The 17,106-nt window shown below is 37.3% G+C and overlaps 1 protein-coding gene across 1 annotated transcript in view; it reads left to right on the top strand.

Annotated features, from left to right (window-relative positions):
• The window catches only part of LOC122794919 (NACHT and WD repeat domain-containing protein 2-like), a 1,236,179-nt gene that overhangs the window by 993,874 nt on the left and 225,199 nt on the right, over nt 1-17,106 (top strand). Inside the window, exon 25 of the mRNA XM_044063511.1 lies at nt 7,608-7,780. Coding sequence (XP_043919446.1) covers nt 7,608-7,780 — 173 coding nt within the window. The remainder of the gene's footprint in view (nt 1-7,607; nt 7,781-17,106) is intronic.

Below are 17,106 nucleotides of genomic sequence, written 5' to 3'. Positions count from 1 at the left end.
GTGTTTAGGTGGGGGGTTAGTTCATTGTGTAGTTCGTGCAAGACACAGCCTGGGACACCATATGGTCCTATTGACACTGTGTTTTTGGCTTTTGAAAGGGCTGTTTTCACCTGTGCGTCTGTGATTTTTTGGGACACTACACTTTTCCGGTATTGTTGTGGGCCTTTTTGGAGGTGAGAGGGGGGGTGAAGTTTGCACTGAATCTATCTGCCAGGATGTTGGCAATATCAGTAGGTTCAGTATATTTTGTGCTATTTTGCACTAGTTCAGTGCATATCTGCGAGTTGCCACTTAGATTCTTAACATAGCTAAAGAAGGCTTTGTGGTTATCTTTTGAATCCTTGGCTATTTTTCTTTCGAAGTTAGCCTTGGATGATTTCATGAGGGACCTTAGTTTCTTACTGATACTGATCAGGGATGTTTTCCTTCTTGGGATTTGCTTTTTTTCTGAACTAGTTTCCTCCTTCTATTTTATAGCCTGTTTATTGCAGGGGTCCACCAAACTGGTTTCCTTCTCTTAGAGGAGTGAGCCTTGGTTTTGCTAGGGATGGCACAATCCATGCATCCTTGTAGGTGCTCCTAGAGTGCATTTGTAAAGGTTTCTGCATCTTGGGCAGCATTTTCCTTTAGCGTGGGGGCTGAGAAACTTACCACCTCTGTCTTAAGTAAGGTGAAGTTTGCTTTAGAAAAGTTTTTTACTGTGGTTTCCTTAGTTGGGGGTGGTGGTGGGGTGTGGATATCCAGAGTGACTAGCTTATGGTCTGATCTAACCAGTGGCGGGTTAACCTCTGGTGTGGTGCACCTGTCGCCTATGTTGTTGATGACCAGGTCCAGTATGTTTTCACCTCTGGTAGGGGAGTTTACCAGCTGATCCAGGGCATTTGAGTTGATGAATTCCATGAAGCGCTGGGCCTGGGAATTTGTACTCGAATAGTTTTCCCAGTGAAAGGTAGGGTAACTAAAATCACCCAATATCAGGGTGTTCGGTAGGACCTTCATGTTTTCTAGTGTCTCCAGAAAGGTGGAGCGGTGGTCCTGGGTCATGGAGGGTGATCTGTAGCAGGCCACAATTTGCATTGCAGATTTGCCCGATGTTAGTTGCACATGGATGATCTCAGAGGTATCATGCTGCGCCACTAACCTGGAGGTGTAGGTATCCTTGATAAATATATATATATATATATATATATATATATATATATATATATATATAAAATACATATATTTATTTATTTATTTTATTGACTATTTAACTGTTTATTGACTGGTGACAATAAGGACATAAGTATCATTTTGAAAAGTCTTTACCCTTAAACCTCTCACCTGAGCTAAAAAAAAAAAAACTATAACAATATAGCTTAATATTGAGTTTATTGATACAGCGTACACTGATTTTTGGATTAAGTTAGTGAGTTTTTTACTTTAATTAGTTTACTGGTTCTTGCTGTTTGCAGAAGAAGGTTTCCAGGCTAGTTGTTCTGTACTGAACTTTAAATACTCAGTATGAAGTCCACCGAAACTTTACCCTAAACAAACCAAACTACAAGCAGATAAGGTCACCCCTCCCCCACAGTAATTAAGGTTTGTATCATCGACCAGCACTTCTTCTTAACTTCTCTAGCCAGCCTGATTGAGATGGGTATCTTGAGACAGTGTAAAAATTGTCTCATGCTGTCTGAAAATCATCTATTATTAAAACAGCAAAACACAATGTGTGATAGTTGTGCAAATATAATATCCTTGGAGGCAAAAATCAAACACACAGTAAACTGTGACACCAAAATCGTGAGCAGAGCAGCACAAACCACACCTCTACAAGACCATCACAATACACATAATCCATCATATGCTGACGTTCTAAAGATTAACTTGCCAAAACTTCAAAGACCACCAAAACACAGCATAGGCACAAACTACTCCCAGAAAGTTAAGCCTACCTCCTCACATAGCACAAGGAGTCCCAAAATCACAGATGCTGAGCCTATAAAGCAGGCATCGACCCAACCAAACATTCTTGTTGCAGGTGACTCTGTTATCAGGCTGAGCAAGGAAAGAGTGATGGTGGGTTGCTTGTCTTGTGCCAGGATCAGTCAGATCACACATGTGCTCAAGTCCTTAAACAACAAATACCAATATCACTCTGTCGTAGTTCATACTGGTGTCGATGACTTGAGGTGTACCTCCCTGGACTGTATGAAGAGAGACATGATGGAGCTCTCAGATGCTGTGTCATGAGCCAAGCACTGAGCAGCATTCTATAAGGAAAAAAATAATTGACTTCAATAACTGGCTTAGTTTTTGGTGTCTTTCACTGGGGTTGAATATTTGTCAGCCTGGGAGGATATGATCAACAGACCATGCTGCTTCACTAGGGTTCCCCTCTATGGTTTTGATTACTGGCAAAGACATTGTACAAAACCATAGTGCTTTTTTACACAATGCCACCCTGATAAACATGCCAACATAACAAAACAAGCAAAGGAAGCGATGAAGGCTTTACTGCTCAGTGCTAGGAGCTAAAGCAAGAAACACCACTCCCTACAAGCCCTTCTTACCCTGAAGGACATTGATGTCTGTGTAGTGACTGAAACATGGTTTAAAACAGTGGAGAGCACTCTGGCTGCGCAGGACTATAACGCCTTCCACATGTTTAGACCAGTTACTGTGCAGGAGGAGAAAAAAAAGTGAAGGTGTCTCGGTCCTCATCTGAAAGAAACTCATATCAAGGCTGGTAAAGCAACATGGTGCACTAGAGTTTTTCATGTCCAAATAGCCATCATAAGCCCAATATCATAATATTAGCTAGCTACAGAACTCCCTCTATTAGTCAAGAACGTCACAGTCCCTATCTACAGGAACGAGAATCACTCAGTATTAAACTTCAAAAGTAGCATGAGAAGAAGACTAGAAACATTTAAAACAAGAAAATGACTGCCAAGGAGATACAAATCTACTTTAGTGCTTTTGTTCATTTTGTTTGACCTTAACTCAGTATTAAAGCCAATACCAATTTGCTAGGTGTCTCTGTCAGTAAGAACGCCCAGGTACACGTAGCTGGAGTACTCACTAGAGGGAATAGCATCTTTGAGCTTATCCTTATTAATATGAGGGCATCTTGCACCATGCCTTGCATATCTTTGTCATTTGTTAAATCTGACCATAAAGCACTCTCCTTCGAAATAAAATTGAAAGTAGATATCCCTTCCACCCAAGGTACCTTTTGAAATTTCTTTAAGGCAAACTACCTACTCCTAAGTAATACACTGGCAAGCTTCAAATCCCCACCAAAACCAGTTAACTCCACTGAATATATGGAAACATAAACCACCACAGTGTACTAACACACAAGCAGCTACATAGATGCAACCGGACCCTGTAAGAACAAGCACAGGCAAACCCCAGGAACAACACAAATGAATATTCCAATAAACAACAATGCCGCTGTGGACCTCAATAGCACAACAATAAGTAAATAATAAATAAAATGCAAAATGATGTGTAAAAGCAGTAAAATATCATTTTAATACCAGGTAAGCGCTTTCACATCAAACGATGCTTCCTCAGACCATTAGAAAACACTCATCACATCACTATATATATATATCTATATATATATATATATATATATATATATATATATATGTATATGAAACAGTGCATCATTTCATCAAACAATCAATTAGAGCAATCAAGATCTTAAAGTCAACTCACATCTTTAACTCCAAGTAATATCTCATATATACATATCTATACATAAAAAATCGGATATATCCATATAAAAAACAGTAATATATATACATATAAATGCATACTGGCTGCATATATAAGAAAAAATTAATATAGCACATACAATTCATATAATGCATATATAAAATACATATTTTATCTCAAGGGTCTAGCTTTTAAGTGTGGTTTAATGGAAGCCCTGTCATTAAGGCCAGGGATTCTACCTGGTTCCAGTTCCAAAATCCACCTTAATTCACGTTGTTATGTTAAATTCTTCAAATCTCCTAATCTTAGACTAGATCTCAAACATTCTATTACTCTAAAACTGAATCTATGTGTATAATTAAACATGGCTGAGTGTTTAGCAAGTGCACTTCTTTCTATATCATGGTTCCTTATAGCTGCCAGATGTTCTCTAACTCATTCCCTCAATGTCCTATTTATCATCCCTACATAAAATGAGGTACATAAATTGCAAGTAGCTAAGTAGATTACATTCTTGGTTGCACAATTAGCAGAGACTCTAAACGTATAAACCTTATTGGTCTTGGGATATATAAGCTCATTATCTAATGCTAACACTTCGCAGATGTTACAACATCCACATTTTTGTAAGCCTCTTACATCTACTTCATAAGACTTGTTTGTATGACATAACAGTCTCCTAAAATTGTTTTTGTTTCTGTAATTATAGCATGGTCTATTATCAATTACTCGATTGATTTCAGTATCAGCTTGCAATATAAACCAATTTTTATTAATAATTTGTCTAACACAATCTACATTATTAGAATATTCTAGTGTTATTTTCACACCATTGTTACTATAATTAGTTCTAGATGTATTTTCATGAGTCATTCTTGGGCCATACATATATGGTTGGGCCCTATCAGCTCTCAAACTTTGTACTTCCTGTATACCTCTCTTTATCTCTCCATGCTTATAACCATGTTCTATTAATTCATCACTAAATCTAATAATATCCTCATTAAATTTGGCCTCTACATTGTCTAATCTAGAAATACACATGGCTTGTCCCTTGATAATATATATATATATATATATATATATATATATATATATATATATATATATATATATGAGAATTCTTACGGCATGTTTTCCTATGTAATTCTGTAGAGAAATAACCACATGCATTTTTCTTAATAGTAATCTCAAGAAACTCAGTTTGTGTGTTAGAGATAGTATATGTAAATTTTAAGAAGTCAGTAGTGGTGTTTATATATGACAAAAATTGATGTAACAACTCTCTACTTCCTGTCCAAATCAATACCAAGTCATCTACAAATCTCTTGTATAGAAAAATGTATTGAGAATAGTCCCTATGACTTAACATATACTTCTCTTCCCAGTAATTATATTTGTAATGGTCTGAGGAAGCATTGTTTGATGTGAAAGCACTTACCTGGTATTAAAATTATATTTTACTGCTTTTAGCCACCTCATTTTGCATTTTATTTATTAAACCCCAGAAACAAGCCCACATTTTGGAATTATAATATTAAAAAGTTTTACAATAAAAGGAAAATAATTGTGACCAAAAGTAAGAAGAGTAATCCCCAGGATGTTAGACTCCTCATCACTGAAATGAACAACTCAGGAAGTTAATAAAAATCTACCAAACCCAAGTTTGAGGCTAAAATAGCTGTCCATGCCAAAGACAATCACAAGCCCTTTTAATTATATTCTTAATCTCAAAAGCATAATACAGCAATGTACTGAGCCGATTATGAACTATGTTATCTGCATTGAAGCTGAATATATAGTGAGCCTGCTGGCCAATAAATATAACTCTAACTTTAACCTCTCTCCCCTTCATCTGTCCCTCAAGGTATAACTGAAACTGGCTCACCTCCAGCTATCACACAAGACCAAGTCCTGAGTGCTATCAAAAGCTAAGTATACTGCATCAGTGGGTCCTGACAATATCCCTGAAAGCATCTTAAATAGTATGAAGTACAATTAACCACACTCCTAACAACGTTGCTGAATCTCAGCCTCCATACGGGTTTTGTACCAAGGGAATGGACAACAGCTAGAGTCATTTCCTTGCATAAGGGAGCTTCCATGAACCCAGGTAATTACAGACCAGTTAAGTCTGACCAGCCTCATATGCAAAGCCATAACTAGATCTAGGTGTGTCATTGGCCCCCTTTACTTAGCCTGTCATTATCCCACTCATTGAGTATAATGCTCCCTCTGGCATGTATCTGTCCAGACACATGCAGCAACTGGAACACCCACAGAAATACCTTACTAAAGGGATATAAGGCCTAAGCAACATGTCCTACTTAAAGCCCTGTCACTATACTTGGTATCCTACAGACTGTTAAGAGGTGACCTGTACCTGTCATACAAGGCATCCTCTGACACGGTATTGATGGATTTACCGCACATCAGCAAGTCAAATGGCATCAGAAATACTCAGTATAGAGATCTAAACCTCTACTACAACATCAACAGAACTGTCTGGAGGAACAAGTATAACTTGCAGAGGATACTGCTGCTCTGGAAAAAGACTCCCCACCCACATTAAACAGTGCATCCCTGTCCATATTCAAGTATGACTTGGATCTATGGATGGGAAACTGCAATGTAGCTTAATACAAGAACAGAATGCACTGCCACAATTAAGCAACTTAAATGTGAAAACATTTTGAACAGGTAAAATTATTGACTACGGGATGGGTAAAGCCAATCTGTAACCAAATGGGACAACAGGTTAATTCAAGCATAAAAAGGGAACTTTTCTAGGCTTAAAATAGCCTGCAAGGGCAGTTATCCTGTTACTTACCTATGAACCTATATAGTGCTGGTCAATATTAGGCACATGCTCCTGGCCCATGTGCTAGATTGTGTAGCACCTAGCCCCCAGTGGTATCAGCAGACCCACCTTCTTCTCCCAGTAAAGGCATGCCAGTGTGAGCCACTTAGTGCCACCCCCCCATACCAACTCCCCTAGCAACTGTTTAGTCAGTTCAAAGTTGTCTAGGTCACAGTCAGAGGTTTATCAAGCCACTCAAGAGAATACGCCTTTTTCCTCTTTTTCTTAAGTCTTTAACGCCTACAGTGTGACTAACTCTGTGTTCTACTTTATACCTGCAGAGATAGTTGTGTTTGTTGCCTTGTCTCATTTAAGTTTACAGTGCTTCAAAAGAAGATCACACACACACACACACACACACACACACACACACACACACACACACACACACACACACACACACACACACACAGCACCATTGTTACAAAGTAGCTTAATACTAGAACAGAATGCACTGCCACAATTAACCAGCTTTAATGTGAAAAAAATGTTAAATGAACTGGTAAGGTAAAAGTTGCTTTCCTTGTTTAACTTAGCAAATTTTTCTCACATTTAAATGTAGTAGTGACTCAGAGGTCCAAGCAGTTGCTGTACAGTCTGTCACACCTCATTAACTGGAAAGTGTGAATAAGTTAACAATATGCATATCATCATATGTCAGTTTCCCTAGAATTAGTTCCTGATGCAAACAAAGGTTTCAGTTAATAACAATCTGTGAATGTCAGGAGCAAAGATAAATGCACACATTTTAGTGACACTTGTCTTAGTTTTATGTTGTTGATGTACTCTCATAGATGAAGCGTACTCCTTCATTTACAGAAATATCTGTGAGCCAACCTGAAAATTTTTTCTCAGCAGGTCAAATTTCCATGCAAGCACGTTTGTATTGTTTTCTACAATTAAAGGACATGCTGATCATAACAGCTGAAAGTGAACTTTCAGTAGAAAGTCAAATAATAAGTTTCATTGTTGTTTCATATAAAGACATTGCTCTTATTAAACTGGTGATTTCTGTTCATTTATCTGTCTATCTTAGAGACCACTTTGTGATCTGGAACCTGGAGACAGGCTTCATAAAAGACCGAATCAGAGCAGTCTACAAAGAAAAGCCTCTCCAAACAGATATGCTCTCTGCTGACCTTCTGACAAATGACAGCGTTATTTATAAAGAACTAGAGTCCAAGTGGAAGAACGGAGAAGATGGATCAGGTACTAATAAAATTGCAGTGCATATAATGTACTAAGAGAAATACATGGATAGGGTTACTGCTGTGCAAAACAATCACATACAGTTAAAAAGAACATTACAACTGTTTCTGTTTCCTGAGAAAAAAAGAGTTCTTTCACCAGGAAGCACATGCAATGTCATGATGTTGGTAAGAAGAATATAATTAAGAGTGGGTATATATGAATGGACCAGTTTAAGTTCCATAGTATGATTCACAAATCAGGGGCAAGTTGAATATACTTCGAGTGTACCATGAAACCTGCACCTAAAAGACTTCTGGTATAGGTCTGACTACAAAACACCATGGTTATTGGCAAACAAAGCACTGCGCTAAACTGACAACACAACTAGAAACATCTGAACAGGTATATGTGCCTATAACAATAGAATGATGACAGATTTATCCACTCCGTGATAGACATGAAGAAGTACTCCACCCACATTAACAAAAATGGTCCTTTCTCCCAAAATAAACATCTGTCTATAAATCATGCCTGTATTTTGGGATCCACTAGATTCATCCCTCCATTTCTAAACTTAATAAAATGAGGTACACTGGTGATATTCCAGCAAGCATCCCCCAAAATCTTGCTGTGCCATTGCATTAAAACATTCTCATTGTTGGACTAGATTAGGGTCTGAATGGAGCGATGATAAGTCAGCAAGCAAGGGAGAGTAGCAGTGCTGAAATTGAATTCATCCTCAAGTCTTGGTGAATACCTTCACAAGGTGGACCCTGTTTTTTCACAAAATCTCACCAAGGCAACACTGATATATAGACCGTATTTATCCTGGATCGCATAGACATGGCTGATCTTGAAGGAGACATCCCGAATAATCTAGAGAAACATGAACTCATGTGGCAATTAAAGCTGAACTCTTTTAGGAAGCCTGGACTAAAGTACTACTGTTCAATTAAAAGTGCACTGGAACTTAGAAAATTGCCACATTGTTTACATGACTAATTTTATTTTATTTTTTTTTTATTCTACCAGTTGGTTTTAAATACTGTTTTAAATCAGTTGTAATTTAAGTGTATATTTTGTTTCCATCATCATATATTTTTTCTTATTATTTTTTCTTTTTCTGGTTCTCTTTTTTCCACTTTATTCAAAATTATGTGTAATAACAATACTAACTAATTATATATAATTTTATAGATAGTTTTAAGGGTTCTTGTACACAGACCTGAAGAAGTCTAGAAGGACAAAAGTGATCTTTGTTAACAATAGGTTATGAAAATATAATATGATTTTTACAGTTGATTTTTACATGCAAAGTGTATAAGTACATATTTATATATATATATATATATATATATATATATATATATATATATATATATTTTGATTACCATATGGACTGAGGTTGATATATTTCCAGCCATGTAGTATATTGTATTGGATAAAATCACAGACTTAATAATCTACTTAATAATCTGGTTAAATAAGAGGTACCACATCATTATAAATTTTATTTAAAGTACATAAGGGCTATATTATTATGACAGCTACTAAGTAGGGCAGGACCATCTCAAATGTCACACTGATGGGGGAAGGGATGTGAATTTAGCATGTATACCAATAACACTATAGTTTACAGCACAATAAACCACTCCCTTGCCTGATAAAAAGTATATATAAATTTAGAAAGATTGTAAGGAAATTATTACTCTATTTTTGTTTTACTTAGCTTGTCTGTGTACTTAATAAAGGATTTTTGAATGGAAACAGACTGCCTGCCTTGCTTGGATTACTTTCGAATACTTAGTAATTCTGTACAATTATATATTTTGTATTATTTTTTTTTTTTACTTAAGACGAGTTTAAGTTTGCTACTTCTCCTACTTTTGTCTGATCTGATTAATATACAGTGATTGACTAGAGATATATGGACTGAAAATCTTCCACAGAGAAGTTTCTTACACTTTTGTTTTTGGACCCACTACACTTGTTTTAATGGGTTGTTTTGAGACTTCAGGGATACCACAGAGATTACTTGTTTTTTTTATATAGAATACATCATTGACAGAAGTAGGTTAAACATTAATAAAGATAGCTGGATGCACAAGACCCAGGATAAAAAAGTGCCAGGACTGGAAAAGATGACAGTGTAAAATCCTCAAAATGCGGAAACATTCCTACAATGCGGCTAGGCCAGGCCCAGGGGAAGGATGGCCACCCTGTTGTAAAAGGAAGTAGTAGTCCATAAAAATCACAAAAACTGATAGACCAAAGAAGAGCCATAAAGATGATAAAGTGGACTACTGAGGGTAAGAAAGAAATTATGTATTGTTACTGTTATGCAAAAAAGCCCAGAATTTCCAGACACAAGATATACAAAATGATTAAGACAGAAATTAGAGGAAAGAAAAATACTTCCACAAGAAAAACTGTCAGAAACTTCAAATAAAAATTTTTATTCATTAATACAACAGATTTGTGAAAATGGGTCTATATTATAAGATCGACATTTGAAAACATCGAACAACATATGGTCGACACCATATGGTCGATGTCTTCAAACATCGATCTTATAAAAAGACAAAAAAAAAAGTACCCTAACGGGTTTAAGCAGGGGAGGCAAGACCCCCTGCACCCCTCACACCCCCTGCTACTTAAATATACCAACTCCGAGACTGTACTACATTGCAGTAAATGTAAATCTCCCCTTATGGAGATTTCCATTTACATGCTCGCGATTCTGAGCATTCGATATTCTCATGTCGACAATGTCAGATTCAACATTGTCGGCTTTTGAGAATATAATATAGACCCGTGAAAACTGTATATAGATCAAGAAACATTGATCTGTTTGGAAAAAGAAGCATATGAGGAAATGTGAAAATATAAACAAGAAAATCTAGAGATTTTTGAAAAGCATAAAAAAGAAATACAGACAAGGGAAAGAAAGAGAGATTTGATATGGTGCAATATTTATGCAAAGGAGAAAGCCAAATTAATTAATATAAAGAAAGCAGTCCCAAAGCATATTCGAAGAGAAATACAGGCAAAGGCATCCAGATATGGAAAATTTCACAATAAAGAAAACATTATAACAAAGAGTGAATGTAGAAAAGAAGATTAATAAAGTAGAAGTTAAAAAATTAGAAGGTGAAGTTATGGAGTGCCTGCGAAGTGAAGGATTTGGTGTAGAAGGTCTAACGCAGATTACATCACAGCAAGATGGAACGTGTCCACAAAGTAAGGAGAAGCAGGAAGATCATGAGACACGTAAAGAAGGAATATAGACATGGGAAAGGAAAAGAGATTTAATATGGTGTGATATTTATGCAAAGCAGACAGCAAAACTAACCAATACAAAAAGCACCAAAAATATTCAAAGAGAAATACAGGCAAAGGAATCTGGATATGGAAAACTTTATAATATAAAAAATAAGAAGGCAAATAGGAAAAGTAGAAAAGGAGATTAGTAATGGAGAAATTAAAGAAATGGAAACTCAGGTTATGGAGTACCTGTGAAGTGAAGGATTCAGTGTAGAAAATCTAATTCACAAAACACCACAACAAGATAGAGCAATGGATAGACAAATTAAGGGGAAATCAGTGGAACAGAAAGCAGTTGGTCAGGTGCCATTTGAAGATATTTTGGAGCCTTTCACATGAAATTAGTATAAATGTCAACTTGAATCTGGACAGCAAGGGAAGGAAAAGGAAACTGTGGAAACTGTGACGCAGTCAAAGTTGAGGAGTGAGAGGCCAATAAGTTCCAATATGACAGAGGAACACATGGCACAGGATGAAATTGAAGAGAATGTGCCACAGGAAGATGTTACAGAACTTTCTATAGAATGCCCGCAGGAAATGGAAAATAAAAATGATGCCCTCAGTTTAGAAGAAAACGAGCTAAGAGAAGAGTTGCTTGATTTAATAGAGATAGACATATTAAGATCAATGATAGAAATAGACTGCAGGAGGTCAATAAAACCCAAAAAGTCAGAAGTTTGATAAAACAAACAAACACAGTAATTATGACTGTCCACAGAGATACATACGATATAACAGAAGTAAACAGGATATATTACTGTGCAGCTAAATTAATAACTGATACAGTCCTACTGCAAGAACACAGGGTAGTGAGGGAAAGCAAGGGGAGAAATCGAATACCATCATGGAAGTATTGAATAGAGAAAACTATAACGCAGTTAATACAAGACGTGTCACAGTTACAAGAATATAGAAAAGGGAACAAATCAACAAAAATACTAAGAAAGATAAATGTGATAAAGGCAATGCGCAGTATTAGAACAGACCAGGATCTATCATACATTATTGCAAATAACAAGCTAAAAGTCTCAGCACAGACAGAAAAACTTAGAAGATACGCAGATAAATATAAAGGAACAATACAAAATAAGCAATTTATTGATGACCCAAAAAAGTTCCTAAAGATAGTTGGGAAATAAGTTAAAAGGAATTGAAAGACCAATAAAAAAGAAGAAATAGATACATTTTGGAGAAGTATTTATGAAGACCCTGTGCAACATAACAAAGATGCTAAATTAATAGAAGTAAAAGAAAGAATAAGAAGTTTAAAGGTACAGGATATGAATTGGAATGAAGTAACAGCCAGAGAGACTGAAACAAAGTAAAGAAAAGCCTCCAATTGGAAAACTCCAGGCCCAAATGCAGTACCTAACTTCTGGTTAAAAGTATTAACATCTTTGCACGGATATTTTGCTATGGGTAAGAGCTATTTACATTCGCATCATGAACAGGCACCAACCTGGCTAACAACAGGAAAAACAATGCTACTACTTAAGTGTGAACCTGCAAGCTAGCCTAAAAACTATAGACCGATAACCTGCCTTCCGACGATGTATAAACTATACACTGGAAATGATGCCAATAGAGTTTATAGTCATTTAGAAGAAAACTCAATTATGGCAGTAGAACAAAAGGGCAACAAAAGAAAGTCATATTGAACAAAGGATCATTTGTTGTTAAATAAAGTCACAGTGGAGAACTGTAAAAAGGGAAAGAATCTTAAGTATGGCATGGATGACTATAAGAAAGCATTTGAATGTATCCCTCATTCATGGATAAAAGAGTGCTTAAAAATGTATAAGATACACCATACAATGATTGACTACATTACAGTGACCATGAAACAGTGGCAGACCACTTTGCAATTAAGCCATGATTAAGGATAAATTATTATTCCAAGGATAACAATTCAAAGGGGGATATTCCAGGGTGAATCTCTGTCACCGCTGTTATTCTGCCTTGCCCTTAACCCACTAAGCTGCCTACTTAACAGCTTAGGCCATGGCTATAATTTGGCTCCTAGAAAACAATAAAGTGTAAAGACTTCTCATCTTCTCTGTTGATGATTTAAACCTGTATAGCTCATCTGATGAGGAACTGAAAGCACAACTGCAAGTTGTCAAAACCTTTTCAGATGATATAAGAATGTCATTTGGTCTTGATAAATGTGCAAAAACAACCTTTAAAGCAGGAAAACTGGAGCATCAAGAAAGCATCAGTTTGGGACAAGAATGTGATATAAAAGAACTTGAGCAAGAGGGAGTGCATAAATATTTGGGAACTGACGAAGGATCAACAATAAAACATGAACAAATGCGAATTAAAGTAAGGAATATTTTAGAAGAATTAAATTAATCCTGAAAACAGCATTGATATCTAGGAACAAAATCCAAGCTGTAAACCAATTTGCTCTTCCTTTCCTAACTGACAGTTTTGGAGTGACTGACTGGCCCCAAAATGTGTTGGATAGATTAGACAGGAAAACAAGAAGGATGCTTCATGCTCACCAAATGATTTATAAAACTCAGTGCATACCAAGATTATATATACCCCGTTCCGAAGTAGGGATAGGCCACCTTGAAATTGATTACATGTATATATCTCCAATAAGACCCAAACATAGTGAAAGTTTTGAAACATGAGGAAAATAAATCTAAGATGACTTCTCTGCTTAATCTAGCAGAAGCATATCAGCGTAAAGCAGGAATGGAATTCAAACCAGAAGTGGATAAAAATCAGGCATCAACTGAATGTGCCAAAAAAAAACAAAAGAAAGAATATAAGGTGAAGGACCAGATGAGAAGACAAGAAATGTGGAAAATGCATAAATATAGTTGCAAGTATAGAAAACTTCTGGAAGAACCTCATGTTGAGGAATGGTTAAGGAGAGGTGAATTTAAACCAAGAGATGAAAGGTTAATATTGGCGACCCAAGATAGTGGGCTACTTACATGCTGGTTTGCAAAGTCCATTGAACATGGGGTTGAAGCAGACAAATGTAGGTTTTGTAAAACTGAATTGGAAACAGTTGCACACCTCTTTGCTGGTTGTGACATATTAAAGGCAGAAGGACTGTATACTGAAAGGCATAATAATGTGGCAAGACTGTTGCACTGGGGATTGTGCAAATATTATGTTATTGAAGTGACTGAAAAACACTGGAAACATGAGCCACAAAGCATCATAGAAAATGATGAAGACTACATCACATGGGATCACCCATTATCAGCAGTTCAAAAGACAGATTCCAGAAAGATGTAGTGGTCCACGAAAAGAAGACAAAAGTAGCATGGATCATTGAAATCACCAGACCTATTGACTACATTGTGTTGCATACAAAGAGACACAAAGTCATAAAATATCAGGATTTGCAGGCAGAAATGAGAGCAATGTGGAAGAAAGATACCCAGACAGTTCCAATAGTAGTAGGAGCAATGGGTCTTATAAAAACGAATGTACAATCATATTTAGACATGTTACCAATACATGTAACCCCATACGAATTGCAGAAAGAGTCATTACTGGGCACACTGCGGGTGCTGCGAAGAGACTTCTGGCTGACATCAAAGATTGAAACAATACTAATTTCATGAACTTTAATTGTACTTTGACTTGGGAATGGGGTCCATTCCTGTCGTGGTATTAGAAACCCAAAAGACTTGAAGAAATTTAAAAAGTGGACTTGTAATCAGTAATAGCCTAGGTCACAATCTAGCAGATAAGGATTCCATCATATCACATGGCATCACACCACATGATCTAGCAGTCTATCAAACCTTCCAACATCAGATACTGAGAGACATAATTCTGGTAACTTAGAAGATGCTTGTCGTATTACTGATGTGCTTGTATCACACAGAAATAGATCTTCATGTTGACATAGCACTCTATTGCCCCACAGAAAACCTAATTCCCCAAATTCTATCCCTAACTTTGAGATTAGAAATATCTTTTCCCTCTTAAGGTTTGGACTGAGCTATACAAATATATATATATATATATATATATATATATATATATATATATATATATATATATATATATATATATATATATATATATATATATATATATATATATATATTTTTTTATATATATACTGATACAAGCACTCAACTCTCCTTGTCAATAAGGAGAAATTAATCGTAGGTACTAAACAGCCTATAATTGCAAAGTAGCTTGCAAAGGTAAGGGAAAACAGCTCTTGTACTTTACAAAAAAAGCATCTAAACAAGCATGTCCAAGTGTCAGCTTCCATTGATTTCTCCTGTTCATCTGGTGAATCTGGGCATACTGGGGCAATGCTGCAACTGCCTCATGTACACAGACAACTCTCACCTCCTACCACCCAACACTACAACCTGCAAGAGATGCACTTACATAGCCAAACTGGAAGCAAAGCTCTCATCGGCCAAGATTGTGTTAGACAGTCAAGAGAAGAAGGTTAACACCTGCACCACACCTCAAGCAACTCAAAGCTCTTTAAAACTCACACCATCAACACCCACACATAGCAACACTAAACCCACATATGCGGAGGCCCTTAACATTAACCTGCCCAAGCAACAAGGACCTCTGAAGCTGAAACGCAAACAAACACCGGTCACAACCAAAGTGACACATAGCTCACAACACCAGTGTGCCACCCAACAACAGCCCCTAAGGCAATACAATGTACCCAACATTTTAGTCATAGGTGACTCTATAGTCAGGCACATTGATGTCCCACTCACCAGGCTGAGCAAGGAGAAAATTACAGTCAGCTGCCTGTCAGGTGCCAAGATCCGCCACATAATGCATGCACTCAAGTCACTCCACAGCAAGTACAAATACGACTCTGTCATTGTCTATGTTTGAGTGAATGACCTGAGACGTACCTCCCTGGACTACATGAAAAGAGACATGGAAGAGCTCTCGGATCATGTGGCCCAGGCAAGTATGACCCTAGCCCTGAGTAGCATCCTGCCTTCGCCCAGAATGATACCACAGTATAAGGACAAAATTACTGACTTCAGCAATTGGCTAAGCTTCTGGTGTCATACGAAGGGAATCCAGTATCTGTCTGCCTGGGAAGGCATGATCGACAAACAACGATGCTTTGCCAGAGATGGTCTGAACCTATCACCCCTGGGATTCAGGTTACTGGCTAAAGCTCTTGCCACCCCTATAGTGCCTTTTTTAGGCAAGGTTCAAAGGACAAAACCACCACGGTAACAGTTACAAGCATGCAAAATCAGAAGGTAATGCTACTCAATGCTAGAAGTGTAAACCTCAAAATGCACTCTCTTGAGGCACTCCTAAAAATGGAGAACATCGATATCTGTGCAGTAACTGAGACCTGGTTCAAGGCTCCAGAGAGCACCCCTGCAATAACAGGCTACAACTCTTACCACACTTTTTGGCTTTTTGGCCACAAAACCATGACCGAAACTCTAAAGGTGGAGGAGTCTCCATATTCACCAAGGATGTTCACACCTCCAGGCTACTTGCCCAACACAATGCATCTGAAATTCTCCAGGTGCAACTAACACTAGATAAGACTGCAATCCAAATTGTAGCTTGCTACAGATCCCCCACCATGCCCCAAGATTCTCACTACACCTTTCTAAACATACTGGAAAATATTAAGATACAACCAAACACCCTAATATTGGGTGATTTCAACTACCCTGCCATTAAATGGGAAAACTACTTGTGTACCAACACCTTTTCCCTATGGTTCTTGGAATTCATAAATTCTAATGCCCTGGATCACCTAATCCATTGTCCCACCAGGGGCTCCAGTATCCTAGACCTGGTCATTACCAACATGGGAGATAGATGCTCCACACCAGTGGTCACCCCCTCATTGGTCAGGTCTGACCATACGCAAATCACCCTTGACATCCACATCCCCCCCCACCCACCCCCACCCCCAGTAAGGAAACCTCTGTAAAAAAACTTCTCCAAAGCCAACTTCATGCTACTGAAGTCAGAAGTGACAAACTTCATGACACCCATGCAGACGGGATTTGAAAGTT

The sequence above is a fragment of the Protopterus annectens genome, chromosome 2.part1 (genome assembly GCF_019279795.1).
Source record: "Protopterus annectens isolate FY-2018-M chromosome 2.part1, PAN1.0, whole genome shotgun sequence".
Classification (NCBI taxonomy): Eukaryota; Metazoa; Chordata; order Ceratodontiformes; family Protopteridae; genus Protopterus; species Protopterus annectens.
This window is presented reverse-complemented; position numbering and strand designations above follow the sequence as displayed.